This window comes from Petaurus breviceps, unplaced genomic scaffold, assembly GCF_028583685.1.
Source record: "Petaurus breviceps papuanus isolate PSGF00001 unplaced genomic scaffold, PetGlider_PUasm1.0 90804, whole genome shotgun sequence".
NCBI lineage: Eukaryota > Metazoa > Chordata > Mammalia > Diprotodontia > Petauridae > Petaurus > Petaurus breviceps.
Window position 1 is genome coordinate 2,327,706 of NW_027187348.1, and position 19,632 is coordinate 2,347,337.

The 19,632-nt window shown below is 40.9% G+C and overlaps 1 protein-coding gene across 1 annotated transcript in view; it reads left to right on the forward strand.

Annotated features, from left to right (window-relative positions):
* GRIK4 (glutamate ionotropic receptor kainate type subunit 4) overlaps positions 1 to 19,632 on the forward strand; it is a 287,881-nt gene that overhangs the window by 74,506 nt on the left and 193,743 nt on the right. The window contains exons 5-6 of the mRNA XM_069070250.1: positions 5,210 to 5,362; positions 7,111 to 7,215. Of these exons, the coding sequence (XP_068926351.1) occupies positions 5,210 to 5,362; positions 7,111 to 7,215 (258 nt within the window). The remainder of the gene's footprint in view (positions 1 to 5,209; positions 5,363 to 7,110; positions 7,216 to 19,632) is intronic.

Genomic DNA, 19,632 nt, shown 5'->3' on the forward strand with positions numbered 1-19,632 from the left:
AGATATAGGGAGCCCCAAAATGACAGATAATGAACTCAAGTTGGGTAGCAAGGCATAACAGAAAGAGCACTAGGAGTCAAGTGACTTTGGTTTTAATCTTTGTCCTACCATTAATTAGGCAAATAACCTTGGCCAACTCTGGATTGCAATGCTTAGAACTGAAATAGACCTTCACTTCTCTAAAACTCACCTTTCTCATCTGTGCAATAAATGTGGGGGGAGAAGGGAAGAATAGAGGGTGCATTCACTGATCTCTACAGTCCCTTGGAAAGTCTAACATTAATTGTAAAGGTCTAAAAATAAACAGACCATTGAGGGTGGAGGAGAAGGAGAAGCGATAGAGATTAATTGAAAGTGTATATAGTACAACAGCCAAGTCAAAGGAACTTATAAAGGACATGAAAGAGGATTCCTGTACTTGAGGTGAGGTTGGATTAGATGGTTGCTGAGGATCTCTTTCAAATCTCAGATTCTGAAGGACTGTGAGCCAGAAACCCTGGACAAAAGAAGGAAGTCATTCTCATGGTGCTAATGCAACAGCGCTAAGATGGAGAGAGAGAGAGACAGATGTCTCTCTACAGAGACAGACAGAGACAGAGAGACAGACAGAGAAAGAAACAGACAGAGAGAGAGAAAGAAAGAAAGAGAGATAACATTAAGGACTTCCTATATACCAAGCATTATGCTAAGCATGTAGATACCATTATAAGCAAGTAAGATAGTCCCTGACTTCAAGGACCCCACATCCTAAAGGAGAAAGAAAACATATAAAGGGAATCTGGAAAGGGAAGGGAGTACCCACTGGACAGCAGAGTGTGGATGTGGGTGGAGTCCAAAGTTGCAGGAGGAAATGAGGATAATAACTGGGATGCAGGTGGAGTTAAATTAAGCCAAAATGTATTACATGACTATTGTGTGCAGGCCATTTGTTAAGCTTCGGGGTGGGATACAAAGTTCAGAGAAGGTGAAGTCCTTGCCTTTATGCATCCTTGCTCTTCCTGAAACGACTTTCTCTTACAGAGGTGACTAAAATGCACAATAATGCATGCTAAGTACATTAGAGATTGTAAAACAAAATTCTGTGTGATTTTCGAGAGGGAAGTCTGACACTGGGAAATAATGGAGGGCTTCTTGGAGAAGGTGACATTTGAGTTAGACATTAAAGGATGAGTAGAAACTCAGAATTAAATCCCAAGTAACCTTGGCATGCTAAGCCAGCCATATTTTGATTATTTTAAATCTTGTTGGTAGTCAAGTTGAGCAGACCATTAATAAAAGAGAGATATTTACTCAGGGGAGAGAGGATTATGTAAAGCAGACACAGACAGATGTAGCAGCTTTGAGAAGCATCAAGAGAGAGAGTGAGAGAGCCCCTTGTCAGATGTAGAGAGAACCAAAGTTGCAAAGGGGCAAGGTAATAGAATGGAGAGGAATGAGCTGAAATTGATGGATGGGAGGAGACAGCAGAGGAGCTTGAGGAGGGTAGCTGGCCGGCTCAGCAGAGAAGACCAAAGAGTTTTACACAGAGCCCTGGCAGTGGAATTTAATTCACCCCAACAAGCATTTTCCTGATGACATCTTCAACATCTTGAAAGCTCAGATTAAATGTTACCTTCTCCATGAAGCCTTTCCTTTTTTCCCCATCAATATCGACCTTTTCCCTCATATCGTCCAAAGACTTTTTAGAGCAATAGCTCTATTGTGTATTAGCTTGTATTCAAGCTACATGTTTGCCGTCTTATTCCTTTAGTAGACAGTGAGAAGCAGTATGGGCTGGGGGACAAAGATCTGCCTCTGGAGTCAGGACAACTTGATTTCAGATCCTGCTTCTAATTCATCCTGGCTGTGTTACCCTGGGCAAGTCATTTAATTTCTCAGTGTCCAGACAACTCTCTAAGACAGTAAATTTCAGAGAAGATGCAGGTCTGCATGGGTAGAGGAAGTTCCTCAACATGGCCTTCCTTTGCTGGTGAAATCATAGGTCAAGTCCTCCCACACCTTTTCCCTGAAAGAGGGGCCTCTCCATGAGCACATGGACTATGTCCAATAAAACTTTGTATCTTTCTTCCCCAATGCCCAAAACAGGCATCTGTACATTGTAAGCATATTTAGGATTAAAGCATCATAGATTTATAACTGGAAGGAACCCTGGAAGTCATCAAGTTCGACCTCCTCATTTTATTGATGAGGAACGTAAGGTCCAGAGAAGTCCATGGCTGCTCAACCAGTAAATGTCCAAGGCAGGATTTGAATGCACTCCAAGTGTTTACTGCATATTATTTGAATGAAGGTATGTTGCATTATGGGCAAGGCACAGTGTTCTGAAGATGACGCCAAGATAAATAAAATGCCTTCCCTGATCCATAGATCTTATAGCCATAAGGGAAGTGATTGCCCTAATATAAATTAGAAGGTAATCAGTGCAAAGTGTATTAAGGGATTGAAGAAGAAAGCAATTCCAGGAGAGGCTCATGGATCTCTGTATCTTGGCTGCCTTGACCTCATAACTGTGATAGCAGCTTCTTCTGGGTCAGGATACTGGAACTAATAGCTCCTCAGATGCAAACAGGGGAAGGATACAGGTTAGCTCCCTACTGCTACAATGTTCTTTTCAAGGGGGATTGTAGATGGATGAGAAAAAGATTGAATCCTCTGCATTATCTTTGCCCAGATGGTGTGGAAAAGTCAGGCTAGAGTTTTAGTTCTCCTCATTCAAAGATAGATCAAATTTCTTTTGTTGTTTTAATATGGAATACATTTCTCAAAGATGGTCTAAGAATGGTTTAGCCTGGTTCCTATTATTGGGCAAAATTATGAATCAGGTAAAGTTTATATTTGCAATCTCCTTACCTTCTCTTATTCATCAAACCTGTCAATATACTCTGTATGTTACCTTTTAAATTTGTAATTACCTTTTAATTTGTTTTAGGGTAATCACTCCACTCCTAGACTTTAAAAGATTGTACTGTGCACATAATAGGCATTCAGTGTGCTTATTCCTCTTTTCCCTTTTTTTAACCTTCCCTACCCATTCCAAGGATCCAGTTCCTGCATTTATTCACTCATTCATTCAAACAGATACTAATTGAGTAGCTGAGCACCTATACCTGGTTCTGTAGGAGATGAAAAGAAGTATAAATCATAGCTCCTGCCCTCAAGGGGCTTACAGGCTAGTTGGGGAGAGAAGACAAAGATAGATTAAAAGTTCAGTGCCAAGTATCAGACAGCAATACCAGAAATGTGAGAAGCATGACAGATAAATGACTCAGTAATAAGTGATATGAGCTTCTTCACAGAAAGATCCATGGCCAAGGCTCTCCTGTAAGGAAAGAGTCACTGAATTTCAGAACTGGAAAGGACCTCAGAGGCCATCTAGTACAACACTTACCTGGACAAAGAATCTCCCCTGCAATATACCTAAAAAGTGGTCATTCAGCCTTTGGTCACTGGCCTCCATGAGGAGAACCCTCTACATTCTGAAGCAACCCACCCCAAATTCAGTTAGCTCTAATTGCTAGGGAGTTTTTTCCCTTTATAATAATCATGACAGCTAGCATTTATATAGTGTTTTAATATTTGCAAACATCTCAAATTTATCCTCACAAAAACTCCGGGAGCTAGGTGGCCTTATTTATCAAAATTAGGTCTTCATCTATTCTCTAGGACATGAAAATGTTATTAAGGAAAGTTTGGAACTGATCAGTTATTCAGCTTATAACAGAGACATCCATAATGTTAAATAGTTGGACTCACTCAACATCTTGCCTCTGTACCAAATTAGTTTCAGGGAATAATCATCCATAATCTCCATCTAGTTTATGTATCTAGAGTATAGTTCCACAATGATAGCATTTCTTTTTTTTATTCTCACTCTAATCCACTATACTTCCACCCCAAAGTTAGTATATTTCTATAAAAGAGTTTATTTTGTTGATATACTTTGTTATCCCTTGTCAGATCTGCTTTTTTTTTTAACAGGGTATACTTTTTAAAGAGACAACTTGTGCAATGCTTAATCCAAAGAAATCAATTATTATGGTGAAATTTCAGGTACCAGTGGAGGAGGTATTTTGGGCTTAAGAAAAGGGTTTTTCTGTAGTCTCTCAAAGTAATATCAGTGTGGGAAATATACGGTGGAATACTTGGTCAGTTGGAAATTATGAATAATGCTTTCCTGAAATAGTTTAGAAACATGAATAGGGACAAGATACCATGTGTACAGCTATGTATTCTGCCTGTGTGTAAGGTTTACCCTGTTGGACATATGCATTACTTGCCCTATGTTGATTTATTCTTATTTATATATACCTTTATAAATATATTTATGCCTTTTTTAAACATAATCCAGTCATTTTAAGCTTTCCAAAAACATGATTTGTGCCTAGATTTCCTCTGCATTTCCCTACTAATCCTTTCTTCCCCATCTACTATCCACCAACAAACACCACATAATACAGAGCTTTGCACACAGAAAGACTTAATCAGTGTAGTTGAATGACTGGTTGACTAAGCCCCAAATATCTAGAGTATTTACATAAATTTCAGCAGTTCTGAGCTAAGCTTTAATGAGTGTCAAAGATAAATAGAAATCCTCCTTCACTGACCTAGAAGTATCCCTTTCTCCTAGAAATTCGCTGCATATTCTCATTTTCATAGAACGAATAAAGAAAATAACATACTAGAGTTAAATGAACATAAAGGAAAGGGCTAGGAGGTGTCTCCTTAAGTAGTCTAGAGGTCAGGGAGGAGGTCTGTACCAGAAATGAAAGTAAGGGCCCGTGCAGGCAGCTTTTACACTCTCAGCTTTACTGGTTCTAAAGTTGGTTAGCATGGAACAATAAGAAATCATCTGGTAGATGAGGCTTTAGGGATGAATTTATTTTCTTTCACTGATAGACATTCTCTTATTCCCTTTTTTCCTCTCTCTTTATCTCTATTACTCTCTTGCTCGCTCTCACTCTCTCCCTCCCTCCCTCCCTCCTATTATTTCTATGTCTTCTCTTTTTCCTTTCTTCCTGCTTCTCTCACTTCCTTTCTTTTACTTTTCAATTTTCTTTTCTTCTATCTCTTCTTCTTTCTTCCATCCCTTCCTCCCTTTTCTCTCATTGTCACTCTCTCTCCCTGCTCCCTCTCTTTCCTTTTCTCTTCATCATCTCTTTCCTTTTCTCCTTTCATCCTCTGACTTTCCCCTCCCTCCCCACATCCCCAGCTCTCCTCAGCCCTGCTATTTGATGCTGTCTACACTGTTGTGACCGCAGTTCAAGAGCTGAACCGAAGTCAGGAGATTGGTGTGAAGCCCCTGTCTTGTGGCTCAGCACAGATCTGGCAGCATGGTACCAGCCTCATGAACTACCTGAGAATGGTGAGAAGGGATTGAAGGATCTGTCTAGTGAGTCTGCTGATTGCTTACATCCCTGGGCTAGCCAGATATGGGGAGGGGGGAGGGGAGGCGGCAGTCAGGTTAAAGATGAGAGTGCCACTTAAATATACACACACACACTACTAACTGTCATAATCTGGTTCATTATTATGGCAGGTGGCATAAACTACAGGTTAATTTGTATCTCTCAATAGATAATAGCCAAATAATGGTAATAATAATAAGTAATAATAGCTATATTCATTTAGCCCTTTAATGTTTGCAAAGCACTTTACATATGTTACCTCTTTTGATATATAAGCTCAATAAAATTAGTCTCTAAAACAGTATTAGCCCTGTCCCCTATTTCCAGTGTTATAAGTCCCACTCAGAGTCAACACCTGAATTTGAGCACTCTGTGTAGAATTGGAACCAGAAAAAGAACGGTTGAGGCAGAGATGGGAAGCGACACCATTACCCAATTCAGCACCTGTCCTAGTCTTCTGACCTTATCATTCCTCAGCTAGCATACTGGCTCAAACATCCATAGAACCTCATTGAATTTCCCCTGGCCCTTCTGAGTGTGTCCAGGGTTACAGATGATAACCAAGAACATCTGTAGCCCCCAAGAAAAACAGTTCCTAATAGTCTAGAGGAAAATGGAGAACTGGATATTTATGTACGTACACACACAAGCACACTAGATTTGGAGGCCATCTCCGCATGTTAACAAAAGCTCAGAGATATATGTGCGCATACCTGCATATGTATATAATATACACACACGGGCATACATATACATATACATGTATGCATATAAGAATGTAAATGGTGACAAAAGATTAGGTGTGCATATATACACATGCATATACATATATGTATGTGTGTCTGTGCATATATAGACACACAAACTACATGTCTCTCCAACCTTTTGTTAACATTCTTACATGGCCCCAAACCTAGTTTCCTTTAGGGTTAGCCTAATTTTATACGTACTAGAAGCATGTGGTCCCGTGATCTTTTGTGGGGTTACTACAAAAGGGAAGACTTTGTGAAGAGATGCCATAGAGAAAGGAGAGGTGTTCTAGATGGGCCATCTAAATAATTATTGAACAATGGTACAGAAGGCAAAGGGTAGAATTCTAGCCTGCCTTCAGTTTAAAAATGGACAGAGATATGAGTTTAAGTATTGGTAGAAAGGTTTACCCCTTAAATCATTCACATTCCTCTTCAAATGGATTAAAAATAAATAACACTGATTCACAGGAGTTATATTTACAGTATCCCAAAACTCTTAAATGGAGACAGGAAGACAGATCTTGACAGCTTTTACTTTTCCAGTATTTATTAAATACAACATTTATTCAACATTTATTAAGCACTTATTATGTACTGGGCACTGGGGAAGACTCAAGGCTTAGATCAACTACAGTTCTTGCCTTTGCTACAAAGATAAATATAATATAAAATATTACATGATAAATTAATTGGGTACAAAGCAATGTGCTGCATGAAGTCTAAAGGGAGGAGAGCAAGGAAGATTGTTGCCTCCTGGAGAGATGAGGAAAGACTTCAAAGAGTAGGTAGGATTTAAGTTTGTCTTAGAAGGATGGACAGGAATACCATAGAGGAAAGGGAGGATGGGATAGGAAGGGGGGAAGGTGAAGTCATTGTCTCTCTCCTAGTGTGCACTCTAGGTTAGTGGAAACACCAAGCCACTTTGGTGCTGTAACTCACTCTCTCTTGGACAGGTAGAATTGGAAGGTCTCACCGGCCACATTGAATTCAACAGCAAAGGCCAGAGGTCCAACTATGCCCTTAAAATCCTGCAGTTCACAAAGAATGGCTTCCGGCAGGTAAGCTCAGTGCCAAGGCACTTTAATGACCAAAACTTCCACTCTGTGCCCAGGTCCTCCCCACTGGTGGGTTACATTCTTTGATTCTGTGCTAGTCAGAACTGTAGTCACCTCTCAACCTTCCACATTGGCAGTGTGTATGGCACATCATATCCCAGTCACTCATCTCTTCTCTCCCTCCTAGCCACTGTCAGGCAGTGAGCACGAGCTTAGAGATTACAAAATCATTTTAAGAGTAATATAGATAAAATTATATAATGGAGAGAAAGCATCATCCCAAGAGTCAGAAGACCAAAGTTTTTATTTCCAGGTTTGTCATTAACTAGCTTTGTGACCTTGGTTAAGTAATTGTTTTTTTCTCTCTGGACCTCATTTCCCTTCTAACATATTAGGATTCTTGGAAGGTAGAATTATAAAATCATAAATATCAAATATATATATATATACATATATGTATATATACACACAAACATGTAGCACATGAAATCCCAAATCTTCATATTGCAGATGAGAAAACTGAGGCCCAGAAAGGTTAATTGATTTAACCAAGGACACACAGCTAGTAAATGCTAAATAGTAGGGCTAAAATCCTGGACAGCTCTTTCCATTTTATTACACCATGCTGCAGAAAAAAAATTACATAATGAATGTCAAATTCCAACATTGTTTGTAAGCTCCTTTACATGTAGGAAGGTTTTTTTTTAATTGCTAGCATCAGATAAAGTGCCCTGAATATATTAGGTGCCTAATAAATGTTCCTTGAATTTAAGTTGATTATTTAGGCTGATGAAGAAAAGTCAAGTATGGAGCTGCTTGAGTCCTCCATTCTTTAGGTCTATTGTCACTGATTTTGCCATCCCAGCCCTTCTTTTGCCAAGAGGGCTAATTGTCTTGTGGAGCCAATAGACAACATCAAGGGTACTCAGACAGTTAATATACTATTTTCTTAGTAAGGAAAGGTTAGAGTCTGGGTTCCACTTTGTGAAGTTATACAGAGGCAGATTTCAGCTCTACCTAAAGAACTTTACAGGTAGGTGGTACAGTGGATAGAGCACTGTGCCTTGGATCAGGAAGACCTGAATTCAAATCCAACCTCAGACCTCACCTAGTAGCTATGTGACCTTGAGCAAGTCACTTAACCCTGGTTGCCTTAGTTTACTCATTTTTAAAATGAACTGGAAAAGGAACAGACAAACCACTCCAGTATCTTTGCCAAGAAAACTCCAAATGGAGTCGTGAAGAGTCAAGTATGTCTGAAATGACTAAAAACTATCAACAGCAACAACAAAACTATACAAGAGTAGAACAGAGTGTTTCATTAAGTAGTAAGTTATTTATCAAGAAAGGTGTTCAAGCAGGGGCTAGATGAACGCATGTCAAAATACTGTGAAGGGGATTCATACTTAAGATTGGATGTTGTGGGAGGGAATACGGGCTAGCAGCCCTCACACCTCCTCTAGGCCTGTGTGTATCCCTCCAACCCTTGGAATAATAATGACAAAAATTAATAATAGCTAGCATTATAGTGCTGTAAGGTTCACAGAGCACTTTACAAATATTATCTCATTTTATTCTCACAAAAACCCTGGGAGGTAAATGCTATTGTACCCATTCTATAAATGTGGAAACTGAGGCAGACAGGTTAAATAACTTGGCAGGATTAACAGAGCTAATAGATTTGTGAGGCAGAATTCGAATTCAGGTCTTATTGACTCTAGGCCCAGAGCTCTATCCACTGTATCACCCATCTGTCTTGTACTTGACCCTAGTTTAGAAAACCCACCCTACAAGCTTTCAATATGGCCTGCCTGAGCTTGTGTCAGCTAGCGTAATGGAACCAGATATGGAAACAGACAAGGAATAATGCATAGAAATCCAGTCTTGGAAGACATAGATTCAAGTCCTCATCCTAGATGGAATAATGGATAGAAATCCAACCTTGGAAGACATAGATTCAAGTCCTTATCCTAGATGTATTGGTTGTATGACCCTGGGCAAGTCATATAACCTCTGGGTGCTTTAGGCAACTCTCTGAGATAAGTTGAAAGGAAGGTATCTACTTGCATTGGTGGAGGAAATTTCTTTATCAAAGAGTTCCCTCTGTTAATGTAAATGACATGTCCAGGCTCTATCCCTATTTAGACACATACTTACATATGGGAAATAAGTGTGTTCATGGAATAGAATGGAACCAGAACAGGAAGATCATGAACAATATATCCATGACTGCTTAGGAATAGCTGGAGACTTTCAGATCCCCTCCCTGCATCCTTCAATAAAGGCTATGCCAATAAACTAGCCAAGGGTCTGCTCCATTGTATCAGATGATAGGAATCTTTGGAAACCAGTGCTGAGGCAGTTAGGGCAGCTAGGTGGTACAGTGGAGAGAGTACTGAGCCTGGAGGCAGGAAGATTTATTTTCTTGAGTTCAAATCTGGCCTCATATATTTACTAACTGTGTGACCCTGGTGCAATGGCAAGCACCCTGCCACACCCAGGATGGCTTGCTAGCACAGGTTCTTTTGATCTGTTTTATAAAGGAAAGACTGCTCAGAAAGGGGTTAACAATCCTACTTAATTATAAATAAAGAAATAAGTATAGAAAACACAAGCAGAGAAATTAGCACAAAGACCAACAGACAGGGCTCCAGCTGTCTGAACATAGCAATATTGCTGTGTTCTTTACATACATCACTGGATCGAGGGAGCACAGACATCTGAGCAGTCAGGGGGCTCAGAACATAGAATTACTCATAATCTCAACTAGGAAATTAAAAGATCCTTCTCATGAGCGAACCCCCAAAGCAATAGACTAACCTCCCGGTATCTGACTGAGTGCCAAGGAGCTTGAAAATCACTGTGCCCCCCGCACTTAATTGGAAACTCCCTGTAGCCCAGATCCTGATTAGCTCTGGGCCAGGGCTCTATGTACCTGTTAATGGGCAGGGGAGACCTTCAAATTCCCTTAACATTACACCTGAGCAAGTCATTTAACCCTATTGCCTCAGTTTCCTCAACTGTAAAATGAACTGGAGAAGGAAGCAACAAACCATTCCAGTATCTTTGCCAAGAAAATCCCACATAGCATCATGAAGAGTCAGACCCGACTGAAATGACTGAACAACACTGAGACAATTAATGGCTGCAAGGAGATTCTTAGCAGAGGCATAGGTGTTGTGCCAGGAGACTTCTAAGATCCTGTCCAACTCCAAGGATTGAACTGGGTGTAATGTAATGCCAAGGAAAGGCAACTTCCCAAGGTTCAAAATACCAGCATAGGTGTTCTCCATTTTATTCAGTGACAAACCAAGAACAGAGAAGATCAAAACATGACATCATTCAAAATACAGCATTTACTAAGTGTGATTAAATAATCTCCAAGTACTACCCCACCCCAGGACCTTACATTCATTCAATCAATTACAAAGTCCCTGTTCTAAATACTACTCCACCCCTAGGCTGTACCTTCATTTAGTCCATCACAAAGCCCCTCTTCTCAAATGGAGATTAGTTTCCAAACATAAGTAAAGTACATTCACTTGTTCAACCATAGAACACAAAAAGGTCAAAAGTTCCCCACCCCTGGATCACAATTGAATCTACCCCAGAGTTACATCAAGTTTAAGCACAGCACTTAATACCCAAATGGAGGTCTTTTCTTCATCTTGACACGAGGCAAGTTCTCAGCAATCTTAGTTCCTGGGGAGACAAGGCTTAGCAAGGCCACAAGACACATTGCCAGTCCCTTCATTAATTCATCCTCTGTCTGTAGAACAGTCCTAGAACCCCTGAAAACATTAGCAAAACCCTCTCCCAGGATTTCTGTAAACATACAACAAGAAAATCCTTCTTCAGGGCTTCTGAACCAACAGAAAGGTTCCCAGACCCCTGCAACAACAGCACTGTCCTTCACCAGTGGACAGTATTCACTCTCTGTCTGCAGGACAGTCTCAGGAGCTCTTAGCCAACAGCCAGGTTCTAGGACTTCTTCAACAGGACTGTCTTTCACCAGTGGACAAATCTGGCAAAACAACATCAAAACAGACAGACAAAGTACCAGCAAAACAGCCATGTCTCCTCAGTCCTTGGCAGTTCAGGGGGCAGGTCTCAAAAGTCCAGGGCAATTCAATGTGGCCCCCAGCAATTCTCTCAGTCTCTCTCTGCCTCCACGAGGTGCTGCTTCCAAAAAGTTCTTCTGCCTCTCTCTTGTGTCTCTCCAAATCTACGTCACCAGCTCCTCCCAGTTTAGGACTCTCTTTTCACATCAACAAGTCCATCCCACAGGTGGGATTAACAAGCTCTGGGTTTTAACACAATCACTTTGAAAACCAAGCCAATACAGGGGAATCTTTATATTCCATTACTATCACACTGGGTAATTTTTAAGATCACTTCCAGTTGTCAAGTTCTATGGTTCTATGATTTTGCTCGAGGTGGGTTTGTTCATCCCATCCCACTTTGACCTACTCTTCCTAGGACCATCGGCATACATCTGTGCAGTGATTGGTCAAGGTGCAGCAGGTACCCATTGGTAATGGACAGCATGCGACAAAATTGGTTCTTCTCAGTGTGGGAGCTACTTTTGTAATCTTGGCCTCGCAGTGCTCTCACCCAGTGAGCATAGTACAGCTTCTGTGCAGCCCTAAGACAGAGTTAAGCAGCCTTTACTGCATCCCCACAGAGTGTGGTTTTGTGCTTTGAACTTGGGATACAGAGAAAAGAACAGGCATATTTTCTTCCTTCAGAGACCCTCTAGACCAGGATGGGAGAATGATAAAAACACAGAAAATAAAAAAGGAGTCCATTACAATGAAGGCATTTTGTTTGTTTTAACACTGTACATACCTATGAATGAGGCAGACAGAAGTTGTGAATAGAACTAGTCTTCGAATCAGGAAGACCTGGGTTCTGTCCTGTCTCTGATAAACAAATCCCTTAACTTCTCAGCACCTCAGGCCTCTCTTAAACCAAGTTATAAAGCAGAGAGTAATGTGCTTTGGAAGAAGGATTTTCTGGAGTGGGATTTCCCTATGTCAGTGAAATCAAAAGTCTGGTTTAAAATGTGTGTGTTATGTGTAGAAATGATAACGGACAAGGAGTAATGGATGGAAATATGGTCTTAAAACCATGAAGACACAAGTTTATATCCTGGCTCCTAGGTATATTGCTTGTGTGATCCTGGGCAAGTCACATAACCTCTAGATGCTCTAGGCAACTCTCTAAGACTATAAATTGCATTGGCAGAGAGAATTTCCTTATCCAGGAATTTTGTATTTTAATAAAATGAAGGACCTATATAAAGATAACCATTAAGTACAGAAAATGTGTGTATATAAGCTCCTTGGGAGTAGGGTATTGTGGTTTTGTCTTTGTCTTTTTTTTAACTTCTTATTAACTATACTGCTTAGTGCCTGGCATATAGTAGGTGTTTAATAAATGTTTGTTGATTAATTAATATGGACTATTATGATTATGGAAGAGGATTGTAGGGAAAGTTTTGTTAGGGACTATTCTGATAAATCAAGGAGAATGGGTGGAATTCATTAGAGAAAACTTCTTGGAAGAGGTGACTTTGAGCTGCAAGTTTTAAAGAAAAGGAGTCTGACTTGAACACTTTCTGAAGGTTATTGGTGAAACCTTTATAGATATAGCAGAGATTGTCCTGGGACCCTCCTCACCATCTCTCCTGTCTAAAGGAGAAGTCCTGTACAATCCCAAGATTGAACTCCACTTTTTCTCTGTGACCTTATGCTTTTTATGCTCAACTTCACTGGTCCCAGTCCTTGTCTGTACTTTAATCTTTACTGAGAATCAGGCCTTCTAGCTTTCAGGCCATTTACAGAAAGGATCCCACCCAAGTAAGAGTCCTACTCTATTAGTCAACCCAGCCCAGGTCTTCCAAGCCCCTGCCTTTAAATATTCATTAGAAACCTCAGGACTGACCCTAGAGCTACTTCCCAGTGAACAGGGGTTTTTAATCTAGGGTCTATGAAATTGTTTTTTTATAATATAGTTTATAACTATATTTCAATATGATTGGTTTCCTTTGTAATTCTTTATTTTTTATTTTAGTCATTTAAAAATGTTATTCTAAGAAGGATTCCTAGGCTTCTCCAGACTGCCAAAAGAGTTGGTCTCTCTCTGTCTATGTGTGTGTGTGTCTCTCCCACCCCCATCTCTGTCTCTTTCTCTGTCTGTCTCTCTATCTCTCTCTCTGTCTCTGTCTCTCTCTCACACACATACACACACACAGCACAAAGGTTAAGAAGCCAGGCATGGTAGCACATCACTGTAGTAGTTCCTTCTACAGGGAAGCTAATGCTGATGGGAAAATTATATTTGGGAGTTTTGAGATACCAATCAGGTATCAGTATTGTCTCACTCCAGTATGGTGACTGTGCAGTGGTCAGGTTGCCTAAGTTGGGGAGAATGTGCCCAAAACTTCCATGCTGATCAGCAAAGGGGTTGGGTCTATGAATGAACACTGCATTTCCAGCCTGAGTGAGAGACAGAGACTCATTTTCCAAGATAGATAGATAGAATGAGATAGATTGGCAGATAGATAGATAGATGATAGATAGATTGATAGATGAAGATAGATTAATAGATTGATAGATATAGATAGGTAGATAGATGCTAGATAGAGTGATTGATTGATAGATGGAGATAGATAGATGATAGATAGATAGATAGATAGATAGATAGATAGATAGATAGATAGATAGATAGATAGGTAGGTAGGTAGGTAGGTAGGTAGGTAGGTAGGTAGGTAGGTAGGTAGGTAGGTAGGTAGGTAGGTAGGTAGATATAGATGATAGATTGGTATATAGGTAGACTGGTAGATAGAAAGATAGATAGATAGATAGAGATAGACAAATATATTTCCTAATCCTGAAATAGAATATGAGTTCCTTGAGGGCAGGAACAATCTTTGTGTGTCCTCAGTGCTTAACACCGTTGTATAGATGGGTTTCTTGTGCTGCCAGGGCAGTCTGCTTCCGATGTTCTCTTTATTCACTGAGTGTGAGTGGCTGCTGAGCTGACCCTGGTCCTGCCTCATCCTGTTCTCTAGCAGCTGATTAGGCTCAGCGGGCCTCTTCACCTGAGTCCTGCTCCTCCGGCAGCTACCACTTAGCCCGGCTCTGAGTGCCATAGTCATTAGGAATCAGTGCCTTCCTTCTCCCATGCCTCTCTCCAACTACCACCAGTCCTTCCATTTTCTCCCAACTAAGAATCTGGCATCTTCCAGGAAGTACGTTCCTCTGTCTGGTTCCCATGGATGCATCATCATGATGATATGAATGAAAAACAAAACAAAACAAAACAAAACAAACACCGTATTTGGAGTCAGAGAGCCCGGATTTGAATCTCAGGTCCGCTATTAACGTGCATGGCCGTGATTGTCATTTAACATCTCTGGATCTGATTTTTTTTTCACCATGAGGCTGTGAAGCTCTTTTCCCATTTTAAATACTACAATCAGCTTGTCCTTGCCCATGCCCACCTCCCAAAGGTTTAAAATCTAATTCAAACTGTATGAAAATGGTTGCCATAGGGAAGAACATTTCAGATATTGAGGGAAACTTCTAGCAGGAAGAGACTAACGTGGTTTGTACCTGAAATTCTTTGGTTCCACCTGGGGGGAAAAATGGCAGACCTGTATATGGAGATACATTTGTCTTACATGTGCATGTGCATTCTCTCTCTCTCTCTCTCTCTCTCTCTCTCTCTGAGTACCTCTCTCTCCCTCTGTCTCTCTCTCTCTCTCACACACACACACACACACACACACACACACACACACACATACTTTAGACTTGCTGTAGCTGGTATTTCATGGGAACCGAAGATGTGACGGCTGCTTCTTGACCTACTGTGCTTCCATAGGCCAGCAGTCGCTACAGAAAGGAATTGTACCCTTAATTGGAGTAATCCTTCTTGGTTTTCATTTTTTTAATGGTCTCACAGGCTAAAGCAGGGGTAGGGAACCTTCAGCCTCTGGGTTACATGTGGCTTTCTAGGTCCTTGGGTGCAACCTTTTGACTGAGTCCAAGTTTTACAAAACAAATCCTTTTATTGAGGGGATTTGTTCTGTGAAGTCTAGATTCAGTCAAAGGGTCGCACTTGAGGACCTAGAGGGCCACATGTGGCCTTGAGGCCACACGTTCACCTCCCCCTAGAAGTTCTGCAGGGGTATCTGTTCTAGTCTACATGGGTACAGAGGGACTTGGGAACAACCACAGATTTACAATAAGCAGGGATGGTGCCTCACACAGCAGTCAGTGTCCAGAATTTCTTTTGAATTATAAGACCAAACTGGGCCTCTCCAAAAGTCTTCTGCACCCTTTATTACAAGAAAAAGAGAGATAAAATTAGTAATGACAGTTAAAACACACACACATACATGCACCCCAATACATGCTTTATTATGACAAAGCACTTTTATCCATATTATCTCCTTTGGTCAGTCAATTGATAAGCATTTATTAAGTTCCTACTATATTTCCAGCACTGTGCTAAGTCCTGGGGAAACAAAGAAAGGCAAAAGACATCACTAACATAGAATCCATGAGGACAGGAACTCTGTATTTCCAGATCCTAGGTCCTAGGACTCATATATACTTAAATGTGTATTCATATATATACTTATATGTTTTTTAAATGAAATGAAATATTACTGTGGGGCAGGGCATGGGCTATTGTCTCAATTTCACAGATGGGGAAACTGAGATTCAAAGAGTTTAAGATAGGGGCAGGTAGGTGGCACAGTGGAGAGAGCACTGTCACTGCAGTCAGGAGGACCTGAGTTCAAATCCAACCTCAGACCAGACACTTGACACTTACTAGCTGTGTCACCCTGGGCAAGTCACTTAACCCTAATTGCCTCGCTCCACCCCCAAAAAAGAGTTTAAGACATACACAAGGTCACACAGCAAGGCAGGACTTGGCTCCTCTTCTGACTTTAAATCTAATGCTTATTCATCTAACAGTCATTAAGTGATCATCTGACTTCTCCATGCTGCCATATGTAAGCACCCCTTCCCCTCAATTCTCCCTGTCCTTTCTTAGGCAAGGAAAGGAAACTGGTCTGTTCCAGAGGTTCCTTCTTTGGAATTCCTCAACAACTCAACAAGTGACACATTCTGTTCAAGCTTAGTGTTGTTGAAATGCTGAGGAAGTCATTTGATTTATAATGGTCTGTCAGGCTGAGGTTTCTTAAACAAAGGTGGTTTCTCTGTGTCGATTGGGGTTCTTTCTCTCTCCCCCTGTCAGTGTGAGTGAGGATTAAGAGTTCGTTTTGATTATTTAGATAGCATCATGTAGAGACCCAGTGGGTTGTAATTGGTAAAATGTCTGAACCAAAAGCCAGGCTCCCCGTCGGTGGCTGATTAAAGGATTATTACCAGTTGTTTTTTTTTTGATATTTCAGAATTCAGGGTTATTTTTACCATTTTAGAAATTACTATTTTGACTCTAATCATATGTACTTTCCTTTCCTGGTGCTTTTGTCACTGGAGTTGGGGGTGGGGAAGCAAGGACTTACCCTCCCTACATTCTGCTCCAAGTGCTCTTCGTCAGTCTAGCCCACACTCTATTCATGGGAATAGAAACTCAAAGACCAGGCTCACTAATGGTCCCAAATCTCATCACCTAGAGACAGGATGGTGCAGGGGATAGAGAATGGGACTTGGAGGCTGTTGGGCCTAGGTTCAAAACCTGCCTCTGATACTTGTCAGCTGTGTGACCCTGGACAAGTCACTTTAGCAACCTAGGCGTCAGTTTCCTCATCTGTAAAATAGGATGTTTGTGTTAGATGGCCTTTAAATCTGTGAGTTGGGTTTGACTCATAATTCTGAGACATAGTAGCTATAGCTTGGAGTAAATCCATGAATTTTAGTTTCCTTGTCTGTAAAATGGAAATACTATTGTTAATGCCTTCCTTACTGTGATTTTTTTTTAAGGCAAGTTAGTGCAAATCTTAAGCACTATGGAAATAGTTATCCTTATCAGATCTGTCCCTTTTAACACTCCCTCCATCACATTCTTTTGCTTTTCTTTTGAATTTTTTTTGGGGGGAGGTGGCAAGGTAATCGGAGTTAAGTGACTTGCCCAGGGTCACACAGCTAGTGTCAAGTGTCTGAGACCAGATTTGAACTCACGTCCTCCTGACTCCATGGGGCTACTCTATCCACAGCACCACCTAGTTGCCCCTGTTCCTTTGAAATTAAAATGCCTCAACGTGAAGATTGTCTCCTCCACCTCAATCAACCCAACCTTGCTTTCATACAGGCAACCCCAGGCATCAAGATTGGTTTAGTTTTACTTGCTTAAAATGTGCATTAGAGATCCCACTCTGGGGAGGCATGGTGGAAAAGGCACAGAACAGGAGAGGGTCTTAATTCCATTCATTTATCTCAAGCCAGGAGAGCAGACACTTGTGAAGGATGTTACTTCTAACACTGACTACCTATGGTGGAACATTGGATAAGTCGCTTAACCTCTCTGGGTCTCAGTTTCCTTATCTGTAACATGAAAAAGGTCTCTAATGTACCTTCCAGCTCTTTTTCTATGACTCTATGGTCCTCAAGTCATCAGTCACTTAACCTCCCTAGGTCTCAGTTTCCATGTTTGTAAATTGAGAATATTCAATTACATGGCCTCTGAGGTGCCTTGCCCACCTAGTTTTATGATACAATGACTTTGCTAGAGATATAAGAAGATGAGAGCATCCTGCAAATGAATATTAAGAATTCCTTTATCAGGCATCCCCAGGGACCTCTATCAGAAGATGGGCAGACTTACTGTGGACTGATGGCATCAGCATTCCCACTGATTTGCTGCATAGGATCATAGAGGCACAGATTGTTTTTTATTTATTTTTCTTTTTTTGGGGGGGGGCGCAGGGCAATTGGAGTTAAGTGACTTGCCCAAGGTCACACAGCTAGTAAGTGTTAAGTGTCTGAGGCCAGATTTGAACTCAGGTCCTCCTGACTCCAGGATCAGTGCCCTATTCATTGCACCACCTAGCCACCCCTAGGCACAGATTTTTATGATTAGAGGGCACCTTATGGATTATCTGATCCAACCCCCTCATTTTACATCTGAAGAAACAGGCCTAGAGAAAGGAAATCAGTCAGTCCATAAGCATTAATTAACAGCCTACTATCTCATCCACCTCCAGTGGTCACACCTTTGGCCCAAGCCCATTTTAACTGCTGCTCCCTAGGTCCAGTTACACCTTCAATAGAGGAGAAAACTTTTCTTTCCTTGGGCAGCATTAATAATCACAATGACTGTATATTAACTCATTTGATCCTCATGACTCTGAGAGGGTAGGTGCTCTGTATCACCCCATTTTACAGATGAAGAGACTGAGGAAGACAAAGTTAAATGACTAGCCCAGAGTCATGCAGATAGTAACTGTCTGAGGTCACATTTGAACTAAAATCTCCCTGATTAAGTCCAGCTCCATCCACTGTACTACCTAGCTCCCTCTTGAGCTTTCCCTTTGAACTCCACTCTCTCCCCATCAATTGTCCCAGCTACAAAAATTGATCAGTATGACGCTGTCTGATAGATTCATGCATGCATTATATATACTTATTCATTCATTCATTTAATTACTTCTTTTTAACTTTTTTTTAAATTGAGTTCCAAATTTTCTCCCTCCCTCGAGCCTTTCTCCCACCCACTGAAAAGGCAAGCAATAAGATCATGCATTCATTCCACAAGCATTAAGTGCCCACTAAAGTGTGAATGCCAGGCACTGTGCTAAGTAATGAGGATACAAAGATTATATTTCTTCCTTTGAAATATCTCCCTGATTTGCTCTCCCTTCCAAGTTCCCAGCACTGTTATCCTATCCAAATCTTTATCAACTACCACTTAGGTTATTATTTATATTCAGTAATTTTTCAGTCATGTCTGACTCTTTGTGACCCCATTTGCGGTTTTCTTGGCAACGATACTGGAGTGGTTTGGCATTTCCTTCTCCAGCTCATTTCACAGATGAGGAAACAGTTAAGTGACTTGCCCAGGGTCACATAGCTAGTAATAGGTATCTGAGACCAGTTTTGAACTCAGGACGATGAGTCTTCCTGACTCTAGGCTCACCGTACCACCTAGCTGCCCAGTGCTTTTAGGGGCGTTATCTGAATTCTTTATGCTGGTTGGGAGGATTATCTCCTGTGAGCCCCTTTGAACTAAACTGCAGAGCATTGTAGTGGGAAAAACTAAGACACAGAATGTACCCTTTATAGGCTTGTAAACCCTATGGGCTGTCCCTGGGTTGGCAACTCTCCCAGAGGGATGTTGCCTTTCCTTAGCATCTAATTTTGGCTACAATTCATAAGGTAAAACTCTAGGGTTTTATAGCAGGAATGTACTTTGAAGTACCCTCATTTTACAAATAAGGAA